The sequence below is a fragment of the Lissotriton helveticus genome, chromosome 4_1, assembly GCF_964261635.1.
Source record: "Lissotriton helveticus chromosome 4_1, aLisHel1.1, whole genome shotgun sequence".
NCBI lineage: Eukaryota > Metazoa > Chordata > Amphibia > Caudata > Salamandridae > Lissotriton > Lissotriton helveticus.
In genome coordinates this window covers 312,803,257-312,827,523 of record NC_136063.1, presented here as the reverse complement: position 1 = coordinate 312,827,523, position 24,267 = coordinate 312,803,257, and the positions used below count along the sequence as shown (strand labels likewise).

The 24,267-nt window shown below is 47.4% G+C and overlaps 1 protein-coding gene across 2 annotated transcripts in view; it reads right to left on the bottom strand.

Moving 5' to 3' along the window:
* The window catches only part of TAF2 (TATA-box binding protein associated factor 2), a 658,862-nt gene that overhangs the window by 331,917 nt on the left and 302,678 nt on the right, over positions 1 to 24,267 (bottom strand). For both annotated transcript variants that reach the window (XM_078686838.1, XM_078686839.1), the window contains exon 17: positions 17,303 to 17,443. In XM_078686838.1, coding sequence (XP_078542964.1) covers positions 17,303 to 17,443 — 141 coding nt within the window. The remainder of the gene's footprint in view (positions 1 to 17,302; positions 17,444 to 24,267) is intronic.

Here is a 24,267-nt window from a genome sequence, read left to right as displayed (position 1 = left end):
CATCATTTTACCAACTATTTTAAACGCTTAATTAATTAATGTATTAGACACTTTTTGTTGCCAGGAAGTGCTGAAAACATCGTTTAGTTTGCCTGGATATAATATTTTCCACTTATCTCTTACCTTTTTCTTTTATTCATTCATCTCTTTTTTTTCTCTGTAATTATGTTTTCTTTAAACCTTAGTATTTCTTTCTAGTCTCAATTCCTGAAAGAATTACACCAGGATATGTCCAGATTCACAATTGCTATGCAAGATCAAAAGCATGAGCCAGACAAATTAAAGGATCTGTTGAAACATATCCCCCCTTTAAATATTGAAACAAGTCCCTGAAAGACACAAATCAAACATGTCCTGTGGTTTCACCAGCCACCCTCCATCCAGAATGTATATGAGCTAATTATCCAAACTTCATGTAGAACTTCTAAGATCAGATCACAGATATCTTCAATCTCCTGAGATGGGACAGTTGCAAAAACTAACTTGACGGTCTTGCCAAGGGTCCCCTATCTAGTTCAAACACTCACTATCCGACTCAAAGAAACCCTAGGAAAAATGCAACCATGTTCACTGACCGGGAATACCGAACATGATGCACTCCAGGGGCAGATATAAGGGGTTCCAGACTTTTCAAAACACTTTCAAGCAGTTTAACTCCATTATCTTCTGGACTGAACGAGTAGATAAACAGGGGAGCTGGAGTGCTTTGTAGACCACACCCTAACAGGCAGACCACTTTGGAAGGTATCTTGGATTCAAAAGAAGTAAAACATGGAAGAGATATATATATATATACATCCAGCCACTAGTCCAACCCTACAGATATGGAACATACTACGGGAGGCGTTTATACCACTTTTCAGCAATGTAAAGTTTTATGATGAGAAAAATATAAAAGCCTAGAACATATGCTGCACGAACATAGGGAAAGAATTTAAAAGAGTGTTTTGCCAATACGGAATATGAAAATCACATGTACAAAATATTTATGGTACACAATGGCAGTCATAATTCCAACCCTAGCCCCTTTTCTTAGTTCCTAACAAAGGCTACAAGGTTCATACATATGATCATCGCACAGAACTTAACCAAATTACCTCCACCACCTACTGGATCTGGTGCTCACTATAGGTACCTTCATTTTACCAACTATTTTAAACGTTTCATTAAATATTTAATGTACTAGCCAATTTTTGATGCCGGGAAGTGCTAAAAACATCATTGTTTAATGTATGCAATTGGCTCTGTATATATTATACCAAAATTAGGTATAGTGTGCACACAGTCCATGGAGTCCACAGACGTATAGCAGAAGATAAATTAGGAAAGTACTAACAGCTCTCTTTGTGGTAGTGTGGGCGAGCAGTTAGGCTTATCCAGAGGGAGTGTTAAGCATTTTTTATGTTCACTCAATCAAGACTGATGACCCACACTCAGAGACAGAATCCAGACCAGTTAGGTAAGTATAACATGCATTTTCAATGCAATAGGTCTCGCATTTGCAAGAGTTTATGCTATTGGCATTGTAAATGACAATGCCTTTTATTTATGTGTTTTTAAAACTAACACACATATAAAAGGCATTATTATTTATAATGCCAATAGCTCAAACTCTCGCAAATGCGAGGACTATTGCATTGAAAATGCTTGTTATACTTACTCTAATGGTGGCTGCGCCCCTTGTTCAAGGTACAGTGAGCAGTGGCTAAAGAAATGGGTGTGGCCAACATTAAAGTGAAAGCACGGTATGGGACGCCCAAAAATAAAATATAAAGAAACAAAGGTTCGGTAGCAAGGCCGCTAAAGTTAAAGCAGACCGCGCTGGCAAATTAAATAAAGAGGCGCAGCCGCTATAGTTAAAGGGGACCCGCAGCCATTACTATTAAAAATATTAAAGCAGGCGGCGTGCTGCCTTGTAGGAAAGCACGTTGTGGGTGGAATAGTGGAAGATTAATAAAGAAAACAGTGCTCACAGACTAGATAAAGCAGACTGTGTAACAACAGAAGTAAAAAGTCCAGTCCTTGTGGGAGGTTACAAATGCAGACTAGGCGGTACCAAGGAGGGACTACTAACCCTTTTTATCATTTAAAAGCAACCATTTTGAAAGGACAGTAACAGGAGCCAATAGAAAAGATGGGCGGAGCTCTATTAAATACCTGAATACGGCATGCCTCACAGTGTAGCGCATGCGCTGCTCAGGCTCGACCTAAAAAGGTATATTTATGTTTTATTTTAGAACCAAGCTGGACTTGGCGTAGGTAAGTGATAACTACTTTCAAAATGCAAGACTGTTCAAGGTAAAGCATTTGTGCTTGAAAAGACAATTGTTACAGGTTGGTAAATGCTTTGAAGATAGTTTCAATGACACAGTAATTAATTTTTCGTTCCTTTTGAATTACTTTGGATTACTTTGAGCACTGGGGGTGGTATACCTAGAAACCACACCTTAAGATCTCTAAATACAAGGTAAGTATCACTTTTTCTACTTTGCAATTCAGTTCACTTTTACCCATACATTAACAGTTCCACACTTAGAACAATTTTATGCCCTAAATCTTACAGCATGGGTTCCTATGGGAGAAAAATGGTTATCGGTTTTGGAGGCAAGTACTCGACTTACGAGGGTGAGCTTTGGATGTTAGGACCAAGGTTCCTCAAGGTCTAGATGGGCACTGAGTTTTACCACCAGCGCCACTGGGCAGCCGGGTGCAGAGGCCCAATGTTAGCCAATGCGGCTAAGAGGGTTTTCTGCTTAGGGGCTGCTGATGAGGAGGCCACTCGGGTGTGGAAGCAAAGCTCCGAGGGTTAGGGTCAGCACTGCAGGGGCCAACGACCAGCACAGGAGCTGCATCACCAGTAGCACTGGGGCGGTTGGGTGCAGGGTGCAAAACAGATGTCGGGGACCTTGTGTTTCCCAATGAAGACCTTCCGTTTAACAAAGTTGCTGCCCGCTCAGGCAGGGAGACCAACCGTTGGAGAGGTAAGTTGGGATCTTGGTGGATACCTGGACACCATTGGTTGGGCCACCCAGTGAAGTGGGGCATCGGGTGCAGGGTTGTCTTCTGGCGCTGGGTTTTCTTACCAGTTTCGGTCGCGGGGAACCTTCAGGTAGTGGCTGCAGGCGTCGTCCTGAGGGAGGTCAGGGATCACCAGATACCAGGTCAGGATCACTGGGGAGATCTCCTTGGGGTGTTGTGCGTCGGGTGCAGAGTAGTGCAGAATCGTGGAGTTATGGGAATACGGATGTGAGTTTTTGGTTGAGCAAATCCGGTGCTCAAGGGAGAGAGAGTCTGTAGGAAGGTCGCAGGGCAGGTCCTCCGGGCTCTCGGGGTTGCTGTCAGCTGGACTCACCGGGGTTCTTGCTGTAGCCAGGGCGTAGGCAGGACAGGCCGGTAGGGCTGGGGGCCAAGGCAGTTGGTGTCCTCTTCTCCTTCCTGGGTCAGCACTGCTCTTCAGTCCTTCTATTTTCCTCGAATCTGAGGAGGCATGGTTCAGGGTCACCCCAAAATACAAAATTTACAGGCGTTAAGAGGGTGAGCAGGTCGGGACCAATGGGTTCCTTTCTTGGGGTGGGTAGATCCCCTGTTATGCCACCCTCCAATGGGAGGGGGCATGAGCCTCTTCCTAATTGGCTGAGTCCCCTCATCTTCAAGATGGAGGGGACTGAGATGAGTGCTTCACCTCACCTCCTCCACCTGAGGGGTGGGGTTGGCAAAGGTGGGGACACCTCTCTTCCTAGCTTGGTTTTCCTGCCTATTCTACTGCCCAAAGTGGGGTACAGAACCGGTGGAAGCCAGTTGCTGAGGGCAGCAAAAGGCAGGGACAGCTTCCAAAGGCGGCATGCCTTTGAAGCTTTTGTGGACCTAACCCATCATGGGGGAGGAGGCATGACATCTCTGCCCAGGATGGGCTCTGTGTCTGGACCCGGAGAGCAGAGGCTCTCTACCCAGGGGTCCAGAAACCTGTTTGGTGGTGGCAAATGGCGGGTAGCCTTTCAGGAACCACAACAGGGCTGGTCCATTTTCAGGCCGCATCTCTAAGATGTCCTCTGAGTGCATTTTACATTAAATCTCACATTGGCATCAATGTGGGTTTAATGTACTGAGAGGTTTGCTATCAAACTTCAGTTTTTAGTAAAGCCACTATGGAGCTGTGGAGTTAGTAATTACCAACTCCCAGACCGTATACTCTTTATGGCTTACGCACGTTCCAGGTATTTTCCCCAAAAGCCAATTCCAACATTCACTCTTCCCCTTATGGCGTACCTCAGGGTTCTATCCTTAGTCCCCTATGTTTAATGTATATGTTAGACCCCTGACGTAGACTGCAGAGAAGGCTGAGTTGTCCTTGTTTTCCTATGCCGACAACACCCAGATTATCTTCTCTCTCTCTGCGGAGAGGGCATCTGAGTCATCTGCTCTCCAGTTGGGGTTGAGTAAAATTGCATCCTGGATGCAGGCCAATTTTCTAAAACTTAATGGAGAGAAAACTGAGGTTCTGATTTTGGGGGAAAATAAAGATCAGAGTGGGCCCCAACACTGGCCTGCGGTAATGGGTGCTCTACCTCAGCGCACCCGCCAAGTTTGCAACTTAGGCTTCATCATTGATGATCAATTATCAATGAGACAACAAGCCGTGAAGGTGGCTGCAACCTGTTTTACCATCTTGAAATGACTCAAGAAGATTATTTGGATGCTGCCTAGCTCCATCCAAAAAAACGTGGTCCAGGTTCTTGTCACTTCTAGACTGTACTACAGTAACATTCTCTATTTGGGGGCAAATAAGGATGTGACACGCCATCTGCAGGTGGTGCAGAATTCCGCCGCCAGACTACTCTGTCAGGTCCCCAGAACTGCCTCCATCTCTGGCTCTCTGTGCGATCTACACTGGCTCCGGGTAGAGAACCGGATTAAATTCAAAGCCCTGAGCTACATGTTTAAGATCAAGTCTGGTGTGGCCCCTCAGTATCTGCTAGCCCTGGTCCATCCATACGTACCCGCACGTTCTCTCAGATCGACTACTCAGGCAAAATTCTCAGTTCCCAGGATTAGACTGTCATGTATGGGGGGGGGGGGGGCGATCTTTTTTCTACTTAGGTCCCTCCTTATGGAATTCTCTTCCCATACCACTCTGCAACGCAAAGGTATACATTAACTTTCTTAAATTCCTAATAACTTGGTTGTTTAATCAATAATTTTCTGACTTCCTTTCTGTTCCTCTCAGGTTGGCGCCAGGAAACCCTTTTTGGGTAGCTGATGCACCCGACAAAATTAATTAACATAACAACATATGGCTTTACTACACTTCCAATGTCTAAGAATGGATTTAGACACTGTTGGGGTACAGGGCACATGCCTGGCACAGGGATGTGTGTCAAGTCAACTCTTCACTTTTCTCTGCATCAAAACACGTAGCCTGCAGTGGCAGTGTGTGTGTTAGGTGCAGGGCTTCGAAGGGTGACACAATAGGTGCTGAAGCCCTTAGATGCTTTCCCTGGTCACAGTGCCTTTGGCACCTATGGTTCCTTTTACAAGGGGCCTACCTGTGGCCAGTGATGTGCCAATTGTGTATACAAAGGTACAGTTTTGGGAAAGAACACAAACCCTGGGAACCTGATTGGCAGGGACTCAGGGAACATCAAGTAAGGTTGCATTAGAAGTCAGGCAAAAAGTGTGTGTGGGGGGGAGGTAACCAGGCAAAAAGGGTCACTTTCCCATATGTAGTTGGCCTGGATACATGATTTTCCACTTCCCTTTTTCCTTTTATTCATTCATCTATTTTTCTCCTCTGCAATTGTGTGTTTTTTTAAACCTCAGTTTTTCCTTCTCATTTTACTTTATGGATGTGAAACAAAAAGTTACTTATCTGTAAACTTTGGATCTCCAGTATTGATATCTTTCATAGATTCACATGCTTGAATCAGTCTTCAAGGTGAGAGTCCTGCAGAATTATAGTAAGTATTAGAGCACTGGAATGTTGGGAGCTCCATTGAAAACAATGGAGTACTCCGGGGTTATAATGGCTGCTATAAGCCTGGAGCTCCAACATTCCAATGTTTCTTTGTTCACAGCTCTGGCTGTGAACAAATGCTTCAGGGAGCCTGAGGGAATTTCAATCACCTCGTGCTGCCTGAATGCTTTGTTTTATTTGTTAGAACATTTTGCCCTCTAGTGGCAGAATGTTCTCATAGCCTTATAGCCCTTCGTAGCAGGGCTATACCGACTATTAAAGTCCTGCCGCCTTCGGCTAGGGCCTTTAAAGCTGCAGCAGGCCTTTAATATTACAATGGAATGTTGGCGCTTCGGAATTCTAATGGCTGGTAGAAACCCTGAGCGCAAACATTCCAATGTTGTCCTTCACAGCTGTTGCTGTGAACAAAGGTCTCATGGAGCCGGAGGGGATTTCAATCTCCTCGGGCTCTGTGAGATCTTTGCTTTATTTGTACTTGTGTACAGGTTGGCTAAATCCTCGAAAGAAGTGGGAGAGTTGCATGTGAATCTATGAAAGATATCAATACTGGAGAACCACAGCGTACAAGTAAGTAACTTTTTCATTCTCCAGTTTTGAATCCTTCATAGATTCGCAGGATGGAATCCGAATAGAAATCGTAAAATACTTCACAAAATATGAAGAACATTCGTAGGAGGGAAACATACATTATTAAAAGTATAAACTTTCCATTTATAGAAGAAAAAAGAATAAACTGTCATGCAATTATATTCAATAGTGCAATGTGTCATTTTGTATAAACGTTTGGATTGTATTAACTGAAAGTGTGATTATTATTATTAGGTTGGGTACAGCCATATAACAAAACAAAAAAACAGTTAAATGAAAGAAACTGGTATGTTTTGTTTAGAAACACACAATCACCTACTGAGCTTCAGGGAAAACAGTGTCAAGGAGCATAATAACTATCACCACAAACTGCTGTAAAGTCCCTAAAGTCCAACTCCATCTTATGTAGGCCCCAAACCCATCTTGACTAATGGAGGTCATCATCTTCCCACTTTCTAACAATGGAAGTCACCATCTTTATCGATGTATGCATAATCATAGCCATGTCTGCACTTGGATGCAGATGTTGTCTGACCTTGTCTTACTGAGAACTGAGATAGCGTCAAATAATTAGATTAATGAGATAGATATAACACAATGCTCCACCTGGGTCAAATTTCTACTCTTCACCATGTCATGGTTTAATAGGAATATACGCAGCTGTATAACTAAAATAATATAGTCTGAATTGACGTCCTTTTAATTGATATGTTCATTAACCCTGGGCGAAGCACTACGCTACGCTCGCGTAGTTTGCGCAACTTCGCACTACGCGAGCTGCATGTAGCACAGTGCGAACACGCGTAGCACAGCGTAGCGTAGTGCAGCGGTCATTTTTTGCATGTTCGCGGTCCTCAACGTCATGTTCGCGACCGCGAGCAAGCAAAATGACATCCCGGCGAGACTCTCTCAACGTGGGAAGGTCAGGTTTCTCATTGTGAGTGGTCGTGCATGCTTACGAACGCTGCGATGAGAAACTACCAGTTCGTGTTGAGAAAGCTGCCGCTCGAGTAAAAATCTACTCGAGCGGCAGAAAACTACAGCTCGCACTGTGCAAGATGCCGTTTTCAATGATTGCACAGTGCTGGATGCTTGTTCGCACTGTGCAATCATTGAAAATGCATCTTGCATAGTGCAAACATGTTACTACGCAGCTCGCGCAGTGCTACGTGAAGTTCGCGAAGTGCACTCCGCGTAGCTTCGCAAACTAAGCCCACCCTTAATGTTCATAAGGAAACATCTGTGACATACACCTTGATGCACATAATCTATGTCAGACATCTCTAAACTTATGTCAGACTTACAATTTCTGATAAGGTTTAGTATACAGGAAATCCTACTAGTCAAGAGATGTCCTTTGTCCAGATTATTACCTGAGATTCTGCCAGAGATGTTCTCACCTACTGCCAACACACTTCGCAGACGCTACATCGCGGGAACACTGTTTCCATGCCTACGCTGATAAAGACAGCCTTTGCTGCCAATAAGGTATGCAGCGTGTCTCTTATCGCTAAGAAACTCAAGACTGCAAAATACTATGCCTTCCATGTTCTCTTAATGTAGCATATAGAAATAGGCATTAGGGCTGTGGTTCCCAAACTGTGCGCCGCGGCGCCCTGGCGCCCTGGTGCGCCGTTATCAGGAGCCAGGGGCACCGCGCGCACGATGTGGGAAAGGAAGTGCGAAAGTCACACTAAGAATGTGTCACTTTCGCCCCCCCTCGCCTCCGAGATGAATAGGTTGCTCTGCCCCTAGTCTCTGCCTTTCTGAAGCAGAGCATCATGGCGGCGGGGGAGGGGGTGGGGGGGTGTGCACAAACAGCGCGCACAGGACTCGGCTACAGACATAGCTGAGAGGCCCGCCTGCCAATGAAGATCCAGGCACTTCTTACTCAAAGGCAAAAGATGATGCCCATAATCCCGCATTTTGGCGCCTGGCAGTACTAACCATTTAAAAAGGCAATCAACTCTTTCAGCTGCTGATGAGCTGTGTAAGAGATGCCGGTCAGTGGCAGAAAGGAAGGTGTTGCAGCACAGGAGGGGGTCATGCTCCTTGTGGAGTCATGAGCACCTTTGGTTATTTAGATGCAAATAGCATTGAAAGAGTAAATGAAACTAATTTTTTCATTTTTTCCCCTCAATTTTTATATAGAGCAAACTCAACCCAAACATATTGAAGTGCTTTACATGAGCACTAATGACATTTCATAAGGAGTGAGTGCAGAGTCAGGGGCCTGGTGGAGAGCGTTGGGTGGGTGGGTGCGGGGTCAGGGGCCTGGTGGAGAGCGTTGGGTGGGTGGGTGCAGGGTGGGGGTCCTGGTGGAGAGCGTTGAGTGGGTGGGTGCGGAGTCAGGGGCCTGGTGGAGATCGTTGGGTGGGTGGGTGCAGGGTGGGGCGCCTGGTGGAGAGCATTGGGTGGGTGGGTGCAGGGTGGGGGGTCTGGTGGAGAGCGTTGGGTGGGTGCAGGGTCAGGGGCCTGGTGGAGAGCGTTGGGTGGGTGGGTGCGGGGTCAGGGGCCTGGTGGAGAGTGTTGGGTGGGTGGGTGCGGGGTCAGGGGCCTGGTGGAGAGCGTTGGGTGGGTGGGTGCGGGGTCAGGGGCCTGGTGGAGAGCGTTGGGTGGGTGGGTGCAGGGCCTGGTAGAGAGCGTTGGGTGGGAGCAGGTTCAGGGGCCTGGTGGAGAGAATTGGGTGCGTGCAGGGTGAGAGGCCTGGTGGAGAGCGTTGGGTGGGTGCCTTATGCCTTGATGCAGCCGCACTCTGCCAGCTTCTGTCTTTGCCTCACTCCTCGTTGAGGGGCCGTCACTCGTGACTGCTGCATGTTGGAGAGTGTGAGGGGAGAAGGGTGCAAGGCAAAGGGGAGAAGGGTGCAAGGCAGAGGGGAGAAGGGTGCAAGGCAGAGGGGAGAAGGGTGCAAGGCAGAGGGGAGAAGGGTGCAAGGCAGAGAGGAGAAGGGTACAAGGCAGTGGGGAGAATGGTGCAAGGCCGAGGGGAGAAGGGTGCTAGGCAGAGAGAAGGGTGCAAGGCAGAGGGGAGAAGGGTGCTAGGCAGAGATAAGGGTGCAAGGCAGAGGGGAAAAGGGTGCAAGGCAGAGGGGAGAAGAGTGCAAGGCAGAGGGGAGAAGGATGCAAGGCAGAGGGGAGAAGGGTGCAAGGCAGAGGGGAGAAGGGTGCAAGGCAAAGGGGAGAAGGGTGCAAGGCAGAGGGGAGAAGGGTGCAAGGCATAGGGGAGAAGGGTGCAAGGCATAGGGGAGAAGGGTGCAAGGCAGAGAGAAGGGTGCAAGGCAGAGAGAAGGGTGCAAGGCAGAGAGAAGGGTGCAAGGCAGAGAGAAGGGTGCAAGGCAGAGGGGAGAAGGGTGCAAGGCAGAGGGGAGAAGGGTGCAAGGCAGAGGGGAGAAGGGTGCAAGGCAGAGAAAAGAATGGTGCAAGGCAGAGAGGAGAAGGGTACAAGGCAGTGGGGAGAATGTGCAAGGCAGAGGGGAGAAGGGTGCAAGGCAGAGAGGATAAGGGTGCAAGGCAGAGGGGAGAAGGGTGCAAGGCAGAGGGGAGAAGGGTGCAAGGCAGAGGGGAGAAGGGTGCAAGGCAGAGAAGGGTGCAAGGCAGAGGGGAGAAAGGTGCAAGGCAGAGGGGAGAAGGGTGCAAGGCAGAGGGGAGAAGGGTGCAAGGCAGAGGGGAGTAGGGTGCTAGGCAGAGGGGAGAAGGGTGCAAGGTAGAAAAGGGTGCAAGGCTGAGGTGAAGTAGGGTACAAGGGGAAGGGAGAGAAGGGTGCAAGGTGGAGGGGGAAAGAGTGCAAGGGGGATGGTGATGAAGTTAATAATTTGCCCCCCCCCCACCCCCCGAAAACATTTCTGCGGATACCCATGATCAGAGCCCACCTCACGTAAACTTCTTGTAACGCCACAGAGCTCCTTGAGCCTTTCTCTAGCCTGGTTACTTTTAGTGGGAGTGCTTTATACTACTCTATGTATGCATTGAAATCTACTTTATAAGATCTTTGTGATTGCAAATAAAGTTTTATGACAGTGATGGCTACTCTCTGTATCCTTCATCATGTCTAGGCTTGATTCTTCATGTAGACCAGTGGTTCCCAAAGGGTGCGCCGCGGCACCCCGGTGCGCGTGTAAAAAAATGGTGGGGAGCCACGGCCTACTGCCAATTAGGTCAAGGGAGCCACGGGTCAAAAAAGTTTGGGAACCACTGCATTAGGGTATTAGATTTTAGATGACATTTTAAAACATGCTAGAAATGTTCATTTTATTCTTGCTATTTATAACGTTTCTGCTTACTGTTTTAATAGTATTCTGTGTATTTGCTTCAGATGTACTGAGGCAGATTATTCCTGTCGTAATAAATACTTTTTACTTTAAAGTACTCACTCCTTTTAGTACAGGGTGTGTGAAAATGTGAATAGCGAAACAAGGTCTGTTACTGGTACCACAGTGCCCCTGATCCCTTTAAAGGATAGTTAGTAATCCACAAGCATTGAACAGTGATTTGCGGTGCTACAATAACCTGTGTTTAACATTCATATTTGGTGAATTGAACCAAGCTCTCCCATGTCACCCGTGAGTGGAAAAGCACCCCTTGTAGAGTTATGCCAAAGTTGTAACTTAGGCAACAAAACTATACCTTAAACCATACTAAATAGGAGTGCATCCCACTCAGTTACAGGCAACAGGGTGAACAGAAATCATAACAAGCATTGGAAATGCAATAGGTCTCGCATTAGAAAAGTTGGAGTTATTGGTCTTGTAAATGACATATTTTATTTATTTGTTGGTTTTTAAAATTGCTAAATTGATGGCTTTGTCATTTACAATGCCAATAGTTATAACTTTCGCGAATGTGACACCTATAGCATTTGGAATGCAACATGTTTTGTATTTACGTCACTTAGATGGCAGCTCTGGTCGTTAGGCCACATCTCTAGAGAGCAGGAGAGTGCAGCAGGGGAGAGAAGCACAGCAATGCAATAGGTCTCGCATTAGGAAAGTTTGAGCTATTGGTATTGTAAAGGACACATTTTTTATTTATGTGCTTGTTTTGAAAATGGCGAAATTAATAGCTTTGTTATTTACAATGCCAATAGTTTTATCTTTCGCAAATGTGACACCTATTGTAACACAATATGTGTTGTGAGGGTGAATGAGGGTGAGGGTGAGGGGTTGAGGGTGAGTGAGGGTGAGGGGTTGAGGGTGAGTGAGGGTGAGGGTGAGTGAGGGTGAGGGGTTGAGGGTGAGGGGTTGAGGGTGAGTGAGGGTGAGGGTGAGTGAGGGTGAGGGGTTGAGGGTGAGTGAGGGTGAGGGGTTGAGGGTGAGGGGTTGAGGGTGAGGGGTTGAGGGTGAGTGAGGGTGAGTGAGGGTTTGAGGGTGAGTGAGGGTGAGGGTGGGTGAGGGGTTGAGGGTGAGTGAGGGTGAGGGTGAGTGAGGGTGAGGGGTTGAGGGTGAGTGAGGGTGAGGGGTTGAGGGTGAGTGAGGGTGAGTGAGAGTGAGGGTGAGTGAGGGGGTGAGGGGGTGAGGGGTTGAGGGTGAGGGGTTGAGGGTGAGTGAGGGTGAGGGGTTGAGGGTGAGTGAGGGTGAGGGGTTGAGGGTGAGTGAGGGTGGGTGAGGGTGAGGGGTTGAGGGTGAGTGAGGGTGAGTGAGGGTGAGGGTGAGTGAGGGTGAGTGAGGGTGAGGGTGAGTGAGAGTGAGGGTGGGTGAGGGTGGGTGAGGGTGAGTGAGGGTGAGTGAGGGGTTGAGGGTGAGTGAGGGTGAGGGTGAGTGAGGGTGAGGGTGAGTGAGGGTGAGAGGGTGAGGGTGAGTGAGGGTGAGGGGTTGAGGGTGAGTGAGGGTGAGGGTGAGTGAGGGTGAGGGGTTGAGGGTGAGGGGTTGAGGGTGGGTGAGGGTGAGTGAGGGTGAGGGGTTGAGGGTGAGGGGTTGAGGGTGAGTGAGGGTGAGGGGTTGAGGGTGAGTGAGGGTGAGTGAGGGTGAGTGAGGGTGAGTGAGGGTGAGTGAGGGTGAGTGAGGGTGAGTGAGGGTGAGTGAGGGTGAGGGGTTGAGGGTGAGTGAGGGTGAGGGTGAGTGAGGGTGAGGGTGAGTGAGGGTGAGGGGCTGAGGGTGAGTGAGGGTGAGTGAGAGTGAGGGTGAGTGAGGGGTTGAGGGTGAGGGGTTGAGGGTGAGTGAGGGTGAGGGGTTGAGGGTGAGTGAGGGTGAGGGGTTGAGGGCGAGTGAGGGTGAGGGTGGGTGAGGGTGAGTGAGGGTGAGGGGTTGAGGGCGAGTGAGGGTGAGGGTGGGTGAGGGTGAGTGAGGGTGAGGGGTTGAGGGTGAGGGAGGGTGAGGGTGAGGGTGAGGGAGGGTGAGGGGTTGAGGGTGAGTGAGGGTGAGGGTGAGGGAGGGGGAGGGTTGAGGTGAGGGTGAGGGTGAGTGAGGGTGAGTGAGGGTGAGGGGTTGAGGGGGAGTGAGGGTGAGGTGATAGTGAGGGTGAGTGAGGGGTTGAGGGTGAGGGGTTGAGGGTGAGTGAGGGTGAGGGGTTGAGGGTGAGTGAGGGTGAGGGTTGAGGGTGAGTGAGGGTGAGTGAGGGTGAGGGTTGAGGGTGAGTGAGGGTGAGGGTGAGTGAGGGTGAGTGAGGGTGAGGGTGAGTGAGGGTGAGGGTGAGTGAGGGTAAGTGAGGGTGAGGGTGAGTGAGGGTGAGGGTTGAGGGTGAGTGAGGGTGAGTGAGGGTGAGTGAGGGTAAGGGGTTGAGGGTGAGTGAGGGTGAGGGGTTGAGGGTGAGTGAGGGTGAGGGGTTGAGGGTGAGGGGTTGAGGGTGAGGGGTGAGGGTGAGGGGTTGAGGGTGAGGGGTTGAGGGTGAGTGAGGGTGAGGGTGAGGGGTTGGAGGGTGAGTGAGGGTGAGGGGTGAGGGTGAGTGAGGGTGAGGGTGAGGGGGTGAGGGTGAGGGGTTGAGGGTGAGTGAGGGTGAGGGGTTGAGGGTGAGGGGTTGAGGGTGAGTGAGGGTGAGGGTGAGGGGTTGAGGGTGAGTGAGGGTGAGTGAGAGTGAGGGTGAGTGAGGGGTTGAGGGTGAGGGGTTGAGGGTGAGTGAGGGTGAGGGGTTGAGGGTGAGTGAGGGTGAGGGGTTGAGGGTGAGTGAGGGTGAGGGGTTGAGGGTGAGTGAGGGTGAGGGGTTGAGGGTGAGTGAGGGTGAGGGGTTGAGGGTGAGTGAGGGTGGGTGAGGGTGAGTGAGGGTGAGGGGTTGAGGGTGAGTGAGGGTGAGGGGTTGAGGGTGAGTGAGGGTGAGGGGTTGAGGGTGAGTGAGGGTGAGGGTGGGTGAGGGTGAGTGAGGGTGAGGGTGAGTGAGGGTGAGGGTGAGGGTGAGTGAGGGTGAGGGTGAGGGTGAGTGAGGGTGAGTGAGGGTGAGGGTGAGTGAGGGTGAGTGAGGGTGAGTGAGGGTGGGTGAGGGGTTGAGGGTGAGTGAGGGTGAGGGGTTGAGGGTGAGTGAGGGTGAGGGGTTGAGGGTGAGTGAGGGTGAGGGTGGGTGAGGGTGAGGGGTTGAGGGTGAGTGAGCGTGAGTGAGGGTGAGGGGGTGAGGGTGAGTGAGGGTGAGGGTGAGTGAGGGTGAGGGTGAGGGGTTGAGGGTGAGTGAGGGTTTGAGGGTGAGTGAGGGTGAGGGGTTGAGGGTGAGTGAGGGTGAGTGAGGGTGAGTGAGGGTGAGGGGGTGAGGGTGAGTGAGGGTGAGGGTGAGTGAGGGTGAGGGTGAGTGAGGGTGAGTGAGGGTGAGTGAGGGTGAGTGAGGGTGAGTGAGGGTGAGTGAGGGTGAGGGGTTGAGGGTGAGTGAGGGTGAGGGGTTGAGGGTGAGTGAGGGTGAGGGGTTGAGGGAGGGTGAGGGTGAGGGGTTGAGGGTGAGTGAGGGTGAGGGTGAGTGAGGGTGAGTGAGGGTGAGGGGTTGAGGGTGAGGGTGAGTGAGGGTGAGGGGTTGAGGGTGAGTGAGGGTGAGTGAGAGTGAGGGTGAGTGAGGGGTTGAGGGTGAGTGAGGGTGAGGGGTTGAGGGTGAGTGAGGGTGAGGGGTTGAGGGTGAGTGAGGGTGAGGGTGAGTGAGGGTGAGTGAGGGTGAGGGTGAGGGTGGGTGAGTGAGGGTGAGGGTGAGTGAGGGTGAGGGTGAGTGAGGGTGAGTGAGGGTGAGGGTGAGTGAGGGTGAGGGTGAGTGAGGGTGAGGGGTGAGGGTGAGTGAGGGTGAGTGAGGGTGAGGGGTTGAGGGTGAGTGAGGGTGAGGGGTTGAGGGTGAGTGAGGGTGAGGGTGAGGGTGAGTGAGTGAGGGTGAGTGAGGGTGAGGGTGAGTGAGTCTGAGGGGTTGAGGGTGAGGGGTTGAGGGTGAGTGAGGGTGAGGGGTTGAGGGTGGGTGAGGGTGAGGGGTTGAGGGTGAGTGAGGTAACCTGGCATGGTTACCTGAAAAAAATGTGGGTGTGAGCCATGTGAAGGGGTCTGCGGTGAGCGCGAGACCCGAAAAGGCAGAAGTCCGGAAGGAGAGGCTGCGGGTAAGGGTATGCACGAAAGTAAAATGTGCACAAATAGGGCCATGCGGTGGGCGAACAAAGCAGAAGCGTCTGGCAGGATGGTGGTGCCGGAATAAGCTGTGCACATGTCAGGCCATGCTTCGAGTAACTTAGAGATGCGGCTGACAGGATAGTAGGGTTGAGAGCAAAAGCGCCAAAGGGGCGCCTGTGTATATGCTGCTAATAATTAAAAAATGCATATGAGAACTGTATTATCGCAAATGATGGAAAAGATATCTCACCTGAAAGAAAAACAAGAAAGGAAACAAGACGGAGGGCATTGCTGTGGGGAGGGGGGGGGGGGGAGAAATGCACACGGCGGGCAGGGGAGGGGGCGGAGCGGGGAGAGCGGCATGAGGGTGTGAAGCAGCCGGGGCCTTTGAAGTGAAGCTAAGCTTCACTTCAAAAGGTGTGGGAGGAATGCGGCTGAGGGAACAGACGGCGATTTGGTGATGTGCACGCGCATTTTAGGTCAATGCGCTTGCGCATTGACCTAAAAGCCACGGGCACAGCAGCAAATCGCCACAGTTAGGTAAGCTTTGTTTAAAGCCCTATAGTCTCGCTTCTCTCAATGCGCATGCGCATTGATAGGTCACGAGACCTAAAAATGCCTAATGCCCCTCAAAGGATATTCCATAGATCTGAGACTTTTTTCCTAAGGAGATATACTATTGGAAAAATGAGCCAAACAACTAATGATTAAATATCATATTGTGTGAAAATATGCTATCTGGCGAAATAATCGAGAGGAAGTTGAAAAACATAGTTAAATAACTCCTGAGAATGTTTTCGATCTCTGTTGGGCCACAACTTTGGGCATTATAGCACACTGGGGATATATGATTTAATATTCAATTCTTTTTCATCGCTGTTCACAAATGTTATTTATGAATTTAGTTATTCACTTAAATTCTTTTGAACTGCACGGGAATGGCACATTCTTAGTAATTGTCAGACTTTTTGGGTAGCATAACAAGATTTCAATGGTTTCAGTACAACATTCTGAGTGGGCTGGTTCCTTTAACAATGGGTCTCTGTGGAAGTAGTGGAAGTAGCATGGCTGCAACATGTCTCCTCGAGCAGATGTGCTTTCAGACCAAAGATTTGGGATGAGTTCCAGAAAGAATGCAACAAGTCCCAGGGTCTAATTCTAGCACTTTGTTGATTCTTTCTATGTTTTATACCCTTGGCCAATTAGTATGGGTTTAATTTGGGACTAACACATACAGGTATTCCAGGCTTCTAAACTGGAAGGCTCAGCAGACTATGCATTGGAGTCGTTATTCTTTTTCCCAACAAAAGCCAGTGGAGATATGGTAAGATGGGGTTGATTGGGATGTGCATAGAAATATCGTGGTGGATCATCTGGAGTACCTACAAGTCTCTAAAAGAATGCTGTGATATTCTGAAAAAAATATTTGAGTCAATGAAGACCTCGATATGTGTTGCCTTCTATTCTATAGTGATAATTCGTCAACTTCATGGAAGCACTACACTGGAAGAGGGGTATCAGAAAGGTTAATGACATACAATGTTCTCGGTTTAGGCTTCAATTAGGTGAGCAAGTTGAATCTCATTCTGTATTAGGTAGTCTGTTGGTGGGGAGTGGTCTTTACTTTGTTCATTTGGAATTGAAATTGCATGAAGATCTCTGCCAAGAGCCTTATATAGATATTTAAGGAGATAATAGGGTCTCTTGGGAAAACAGATGTACCGATTTGATTAATAATGTTCATTTGCCAATTCTAGTTTATTGATTATTTCCTGATAAGAATACAGTAGAACAAATGAAGGGCTGTGCTAGAGATTCCAAATGAATTAGAGTCTTTCCAGGAGGCTGCTGTAATCAAGAGTCATGTGCCAACAAGAGTTGAGGGACAGGTAAGAACTTTCTGCTCTCCTGAATTGAATATTAAGAGAATTCTCCAGTATCTCTACAAGAGAAGATTTGGTACCTCTAAACAGTATGATTCACAATTCACGGTCACAGGGTGTAATTGACACGGTTTTGAGTTGTGGTGTAATTTCACCAGCTTTGATCTTGCTTTTAAGGGTAGTTTGGATATGGGGCAGTAGTGGTGATCAATACAAAGATATCCTTAAACCAAAAACACAGGGAAGAACATAAATAACATGGAGAAATCAGAAAGAATTACAGAATGCGATCATACACAAGACTGTAGAGGGTTAATGGTAAGAAATTCTGAAGCAAAACAAGGTCATCATGTTGTGCTTTCAATAAATACCTTTTCAAGAAAATAGCTTTGAAAATTCATAAAATTGTTGGTTTTCACAATGTTTGGACAACTCTTGCAGCAAAACATTCGGGTAAACAGGGACTTCATTGCTGGTGGTCCGGTCCAAGTGCTAACCATGGAATTTGCAATCTGTGTGAAAAAGGTTAAGACAAAGGAGGATTACAATCAATGTGACTTTATTTTTATCATGAGCTAAAACACAGGATGAAGAACAATTCAAAAAACGTTTTCCCCCTTGTAAGTGTCTGTATTATGTTATCACATTTATCTTTTTCTAACACAGAGGTCTTCAAACTGTGGGATGCCCCCCTATGGGTCTGTGGCAGTATTTCCAGGGGGGCATAAATGCCTCAACTAGTACTTGTAAATGAAGATGGCCTGGAAGAGTAACTTTGTTTAAATAACACATTTCCAGGATGTGATTGAATTGCTAAACAATACTATGGGAAATGTGATCCGGAATGCTGTGGTGGTAGGGACAAAAACGTGACTAAAAAGAATAACATGTCCTGTAGGTGTCTTGTTTTTTCATCTTCAGATAACGGATTATAAAATAAGCACAATCCTTAAATGAAAAATAAATGCAAGTTAAACTAATCGCTGAGAACTGCTCTTTTCCCTTACGAAATCTCAGTTGGTTAGTGCGAGCACTAAAGATGACTCTTTGTGATCAGAGTCTCACAGAATTGGATACTGTTTGGTGCAGTTGAGAATAGTGACTTGTGTATTTATAGTGCTCACAAATCCCAGTCACTAACAGAAAGCACTGTAAATGTATTGTACACAGTTTAATATAAGCTGCTGCAAAATCATTAACGTCTAGATTTACCATCGCTTTGCGTCAGGTTTGTATTACATTTGTAATGCAAACGATGTAAATCCCTATCTATGGAGAATTGGAGACAGAAATTTACACCAACATCCTACGCTTCCTTGTTTTTCCTACTTTCCATTGTAGAGCACACATACCAAGGTGGAAAAAGCCTTAATGCATAGTTGTTGCATACTGCAAAGGGACCCTTCTAGTACAAAACCTATGCTTTAGAAAGGGCAGATACCCTTTTAATATGGTTCAAGGGTATCTGCGTAGGCACACTGCTGCCAAAAGTGAGCCAGCTCAGGGAGAGAGAAGAACAGCACCATATCGTAGCAGATATGGTGCTGTTCTGCTGTCTCCCTTTCACAAAATGCAGCTCAGCAACTTTAGCTGATGCACTGCATTTGTTGCCTTCTTAGTAAATCTGACGCCCTGTGTTTAAGACATAACAAGTGCTTTCAAAGTATATATTATAGTAAACACAGGGACCCTTTTTCCTTTAGGGAAGATGGCACGCTTGTGCACAGGGAAAAGGGCCCAAGCAACAGGTGGCTAGTTGTGGGGGTTTTCCCCCTTATTTTTATATTTACACAAAGTTTTCTGCCTCAGGCCTAGGAGTGATACACAAAATGAGTGGACAGATGAAACAGCCAGTCAAGGTCCAACTAACTCACAGTTATGGCTGTTTTACCATCCTTCCTTGCTTGCATTAGGGTCTAGTACACCTTTGCTGTGCCAGTGTTGATATGGTCCCAAGGGAGAGGAACGGTTCAAGAGAGGAAAAAAATTAAGAAGAGTAGACACCTTAGCTGGCCCTCAGAGAGATGGCAGAGAGGCGGTTGGGGCTAGATGGGGCCCATACTTTTAACAAATGCAGAGAAAACTACCCACTTCGCAAGGAAGTAGCTATCACTAGTAAAGCAGAAGCAGTGGCATGGAGCCTAGGAATGTGAGGGGCTCACTGCATCGCAATTATGACTGTGTCTTTACAAAAGAGGCATGAAGGCTCATTTTCCTTGCTATGTTTAGGGCCAGTGGCTCCCTTGCTGCAGAAAGGGACAACATGTGGAAGCTATTTTTTTCTGAAATGGGCAGTCTTTGTTTCATGGTTGGAGCGATGGCCAGGTATGGTCACACAGGGGTGAAAGAGGCAGAGGAGACCGCCTGAAACTCAGGGTGACAACTATCATTAGTGCAGCAAAAGGGCCCAGGGGGATGAGGGGCTCACAACAAACTAATTGTGGGGAATAGTGTGTTTTGGTCAATTTATGTTTTTGTTTGACACGTTTGCTCTTTTAGAAGTGCCACATTTTGTGATGAGTATGAGCTACAGAAAATGTCCCCTTAAAATCTCATAAGGCCTGCCCACTACATTCAACTGTGCCCCTCAGGGAGTTATTGCTGGAAAGTTTTGGAGAAGGGCCCGCTTCAATACATTTTGCTCAGGGGGGCTCTGAGCAAAACCATATATAGGCCTCTGCTATAACACATTTAGATTTATTCAGCACAAGGGGCAATACAATTGAAGCATAGAGCTATAAAAAAAAACGTTACATTGCAGAGGCATAAACGTTGCCAGGCAAGGCTGGTCAAGAACATGACAATCTATGTATTTGAACACACATCTAAGAGCTTTCCCTAGTAGTTTTGCCAAACTCTATGTGTAACACACTCAGTGCTGCATCCTAAGTAAGTACAACCATACAGTATTGAGACCTTCAGTGTCTGGTCTGTCGGCATAAATGGTGATGGGTCCCACAGCATACTCCTGCCACTTCCTCAGGGAAGGTCCAAGGCCTATGCAGCGTCAATCTGAGTTCGATCCAGGACTGAAGACCAGCCTATGTTCAGAATGCGCCTCTATAATCAACACAATATTTGGCTGGACCAGCATCAATGGGAAGCCCACGAGCAAGGCGATTCAACTCCTCAAAAGAGCCTAGCCCAACAAGAAGCTGGAAAACACGGGGACTGGAACTGCAAAGGCAGATCATGTCCCGGCACAACCCTCCAAACTGATTCTAGTTTATGCAGCGCAAGTGTGTCTTGCTCCCCTTTTTAGCGTTGCAAGACGTCCAATTTATCTGAAAAAAGGGAGCCGGGGACAAAAGTGTATTATCTGCTTATGATTGTTAGACAGATTGTTGGAAATTTGCTCTTTCTGCACTCCCTCTGGATTTTATTTTGCCTTTTTGCTTAACGATATTTTTGCTGACTACAGAACTCTGCTCTTTACCCCTGCTAAACAGTGTTCATCCTTTAAACATGGTAAAATTGGTATACTCCTGATTGGCATATTTAAATTACCCATAAGTCCCTAGTATATGGCACTAAGTGTACCCAGGTGCTGTAAATCTATTGCCATCAGTGGGCTGCAGCACATATTGTGCACCCACTGCAGTGGCACTGCAAAAACCTATCTCAAGGTTTACAATTGCAGCTAGGATGCACAGTTTTAAAACTGCAAATTTGACCTGTCAAAATTACTCCTTTTGACAGACCTTAACATTTATTTTAAATATTCAGTCACTTCTAAGGATTGCACATAAGGCAGGGTGCATGGTTTTTAAAGTAGGACACTACAACTAAAACATTTCTAAGGGTTATGTTACTTACCCTGTAAGCATCTGTTCTTGGCATGTAGTGGTTGAGGTTTACATGCTATGCATACTCCTGTCAATCAGTGTTGGGTCTAGATCTTTGCAAGTTGTTTTTCTTCAAAGAAGTGTTTTGAGTCACGAGGTAGAGAGACTACTCCTATCGGTGATAATGCGCATGGGCAACAACTCCATTGTTAGATTGTTTTCCCGCAGGCGGGTGAGAATGGAGTGTAAAGTAAGTGTAAGTAAAGAGATGCTCAGTCATATGAAAAAGTAAAGGAACTGCAACACGTGTCCGGAGAGGAGGATGGGTGCATGTGAATCTACAGCACTACATGCCAAGAACAGATGCTTATAGGGTAAGTTGCCTAATTGAAAAAGTAACAAAGAGCTGTTTGGTTTTGAGAAGGTCTTTAGTTCAGTCAATGTAATACATAAAGGCTCTCCTAACACTTAATGTAAGGAGAGCCTTTTCCGCAACGGAGTCTGGTTGAGAAAAGAACACAGGTAACTCAACTGATTGATTAAAGTGGAAATGAGAGACCACGTTTGGAAGAAATTTTGGTTTGGTGCCCTATCTCTATGAAGCCGAAAGAAAGGCTCTTCTAAGGTTAATGGCTGGAGCTCACTAACACATCTGAGTGAAGCGATGGCAATTAAAAAAGCAACCTTCCAAGATAGGAGGGAGCAGTTATACAATGGTTCAAATGGTGGCCCTATAAGTCTTGTGAGGACAATGTTAAGATTCCAGGTAAGTGTAGGTGGAATCCGGGGTGGGATCACTCTTTTAACACCTTCCATAAAGGCTTTGAGGACTGGTACTTTGAACAAAGAAAGGTGTTGTCTATTCTGCAAATAAGCAGCCACTACAGTCAGATGTAACCTTAAGGATGTGAATGCAAGGCCGGAATGCTGTAAATGCAGAAGGTAACAAACATTAATTTGCATTGTAGCATTAAATGGATTGAAACTCTTATGCTAATATTAGACAAATCTTTTCTAGTGGTGGCTGGTGAGGAACGGTGGCAGGAGGCGGAGGAAGTTGGGGGGTTAGGAAAAGAAAAATTACCTGGTGGTCGCCGTCTGCAGTTGCAAACAGATCTCTTTGTGGAAATCCCCACTTGTGGAACTAAGGGAGTAGGGCTCAAGGATGGAACTCGTTGTTTCTGTATTCTACTGAGAAGGTTGGCAAAATCGCTGTCTGTTCCAGGGAGGTGTTCCGCTAACTGATGAATGTTCTGATGGACAGCTCGACGCCAAATGGTCTGAGATAGGTGTGATAACTGTAGAGAAGGGGTAACCACACCCGCCCGCCCTATTTTTGTAAATAGTGCAAGGGTGTCATATTGTCTGCCCGGACAATCTTGCTAATCAGATGAGGCATACACTCTTTTAACGCTCGGTGAACAGCTTGAAGCTCTAGGTATCTGATATGGAGACCCAGGTGTTTGGTGTCCCAGAAACCCTGGACTGTGAGATTTTGTAAGTGAGCACCCCGGCCTGTCAGTGATGCATACGTTGTCAGAATGATGTGGGGAACAGGGTCTAGGAAAGGCTGCACTTTTAACAGATTGTTTGCGTTCCATCATCGCAGAGAGCGATGAGTGCGGCTTTCTATCAACACTAGATCATCCAACTGAATCCTGTGACTGAGACCGCTGTTGTGCTAGGCATTTCTAAGTGGACACATGTGTAGCCATGTATGTGGCACTATGGCGATGAATGAGGCCATCATAGCCAGTAGTCGCATGACAGTTCTGACGGTCAAGTGTTGATTGGCTTGGAAATGTGGTAGTAGAGTTTGGAAATGTTGGATTCTTACTGTACTGGGAAAGGCTAATACCGCCTGTGTGTTTAGGACAGGCCCTAGATACGGTTGAACCTGTAAAGGATGAAGATTAGGTTTTCGTTCACTGATGGTGAAGCCTAGTTGATGAAGCGTTTACGGTATTTTGAGTGTGTTGTTGGAAGAAGAAGAGTTCTGGCGTTAATAAGCCAGTCGTCGAGATGCGGGAAGACATGGATGTTTTGTCTGTGTAAATGTGCTGCTACCATTGCTAGGCTTTTTGTTAATACTTGAGGTGCGAAAGTCACCCGAACGAATGGACTTTGAATTGGTAATGTTTGCCTGCAATCACAAATCATAGGTATTTGCGATGTTCTGGATGTATTGGAATTTGAAAGTAGGCGTACTTTAAGTCTAGGGCTGACAGAAAGTCACCTTGTTGGAGAAGTGGAATCACACTGTGGAGAGTACCACATGGAAATGCTCTGACAGGATGTAATGAATTAACGGCTGTAGTTGTAGAGGGTACGGGTTCTGTAGCTCCTTTCAGCAAGAGAGCTCGAACATCCTATTTGAGTAGTGTTTGGTGTTCCAGAGAGAGCCTGTGAGTGGGAGGTGGAATGTTTGGGGGTGTGGAAATGAGCTCCAGGTAATAACCAGGTTGGATAATGTCTAACACCCACTAGGCTGGTGTTAATGATTGCCATATGGGCAAAAAAACTGTAATTGTTCCCTCACAGTTGTTGAGTGTCCGAGGGGAAGGAGAAGGAATTCATTGGTTTGTGGTGGGTACAGCACCTTGTGGGAAAGTACATTTTCCTCTACCCATGGCATTGTTGCCCCTGTAGTAACCTCAGGGACAGGAGTGGTGACCCTGGCCATGTTGGTATGAGGTAGAGGCATCGGGGGAGGTGGCTTTCGAACCAGCTCAGTAGGTGGAGCAACAAAAAAAGCCACAAGGACTAGGTCTCTGAAGTGAACCCATAGACTTGGCAGTCTCCGTATCCTTTTTCATTTTTTCCAGGGCCAGGTCAACCTGGGGTCGAAAATATGGTTTTATCGAAAGGTTCTTTTAATATGCTTTGTTGGCCTTCTGACTTAAAGTCAGATATGCGGAGCTAGGCATGGCACCACATCAAGATACTAGTATTGATCCCCATTGCAGCGGTATCTGCTGCATCTAAGGTACAGCAGATAGAGGTGTTCGAGATGAGATTGCCTTCGCAGACAAGCTCCTGACCCCTTTTCTTGTGCTCCTCTGACAGATACTGGAGGAGTTGCTCCATTTTGTTCCAGTGGGCAAAGTCATACTTTGCAAGTAAACCCATTGAGCTGGCAATACACCAATGGTTGGCGGACTGAACTGCATCGACAGCTTGCAAGCATTGGTAATAACAAGCGAGTCTGAAGGAATCTGTCCCCTGATGTGGATGGGGTCAGATGGAGAGGCTTTATTTTTTTTTTCCTTGAGAGTCAATAAAATAGGAGGTCCAGAGGTCAGTAGGCAGTGGTGTGGTACAGAAGGTGTAATCCCCTGTCCCATGTTTACCTGTTAAAGAGCGTGGGCACCCTTGAGGTGTAATGTCTAGGGTATCTCCATGAGAGTGAGGTGGAGAGGGTGAATTTGTTGAAGGTGGTGTAAAGAGAGGTAGTGGTGGTGGTTGAGGAGGCAATAAAGGAATGGTGGCCTTTAACCAACTTTTCCCCTATGGCCAGCACAGGTAGGTTAATAGCTTCTCCAAAAAAGAGT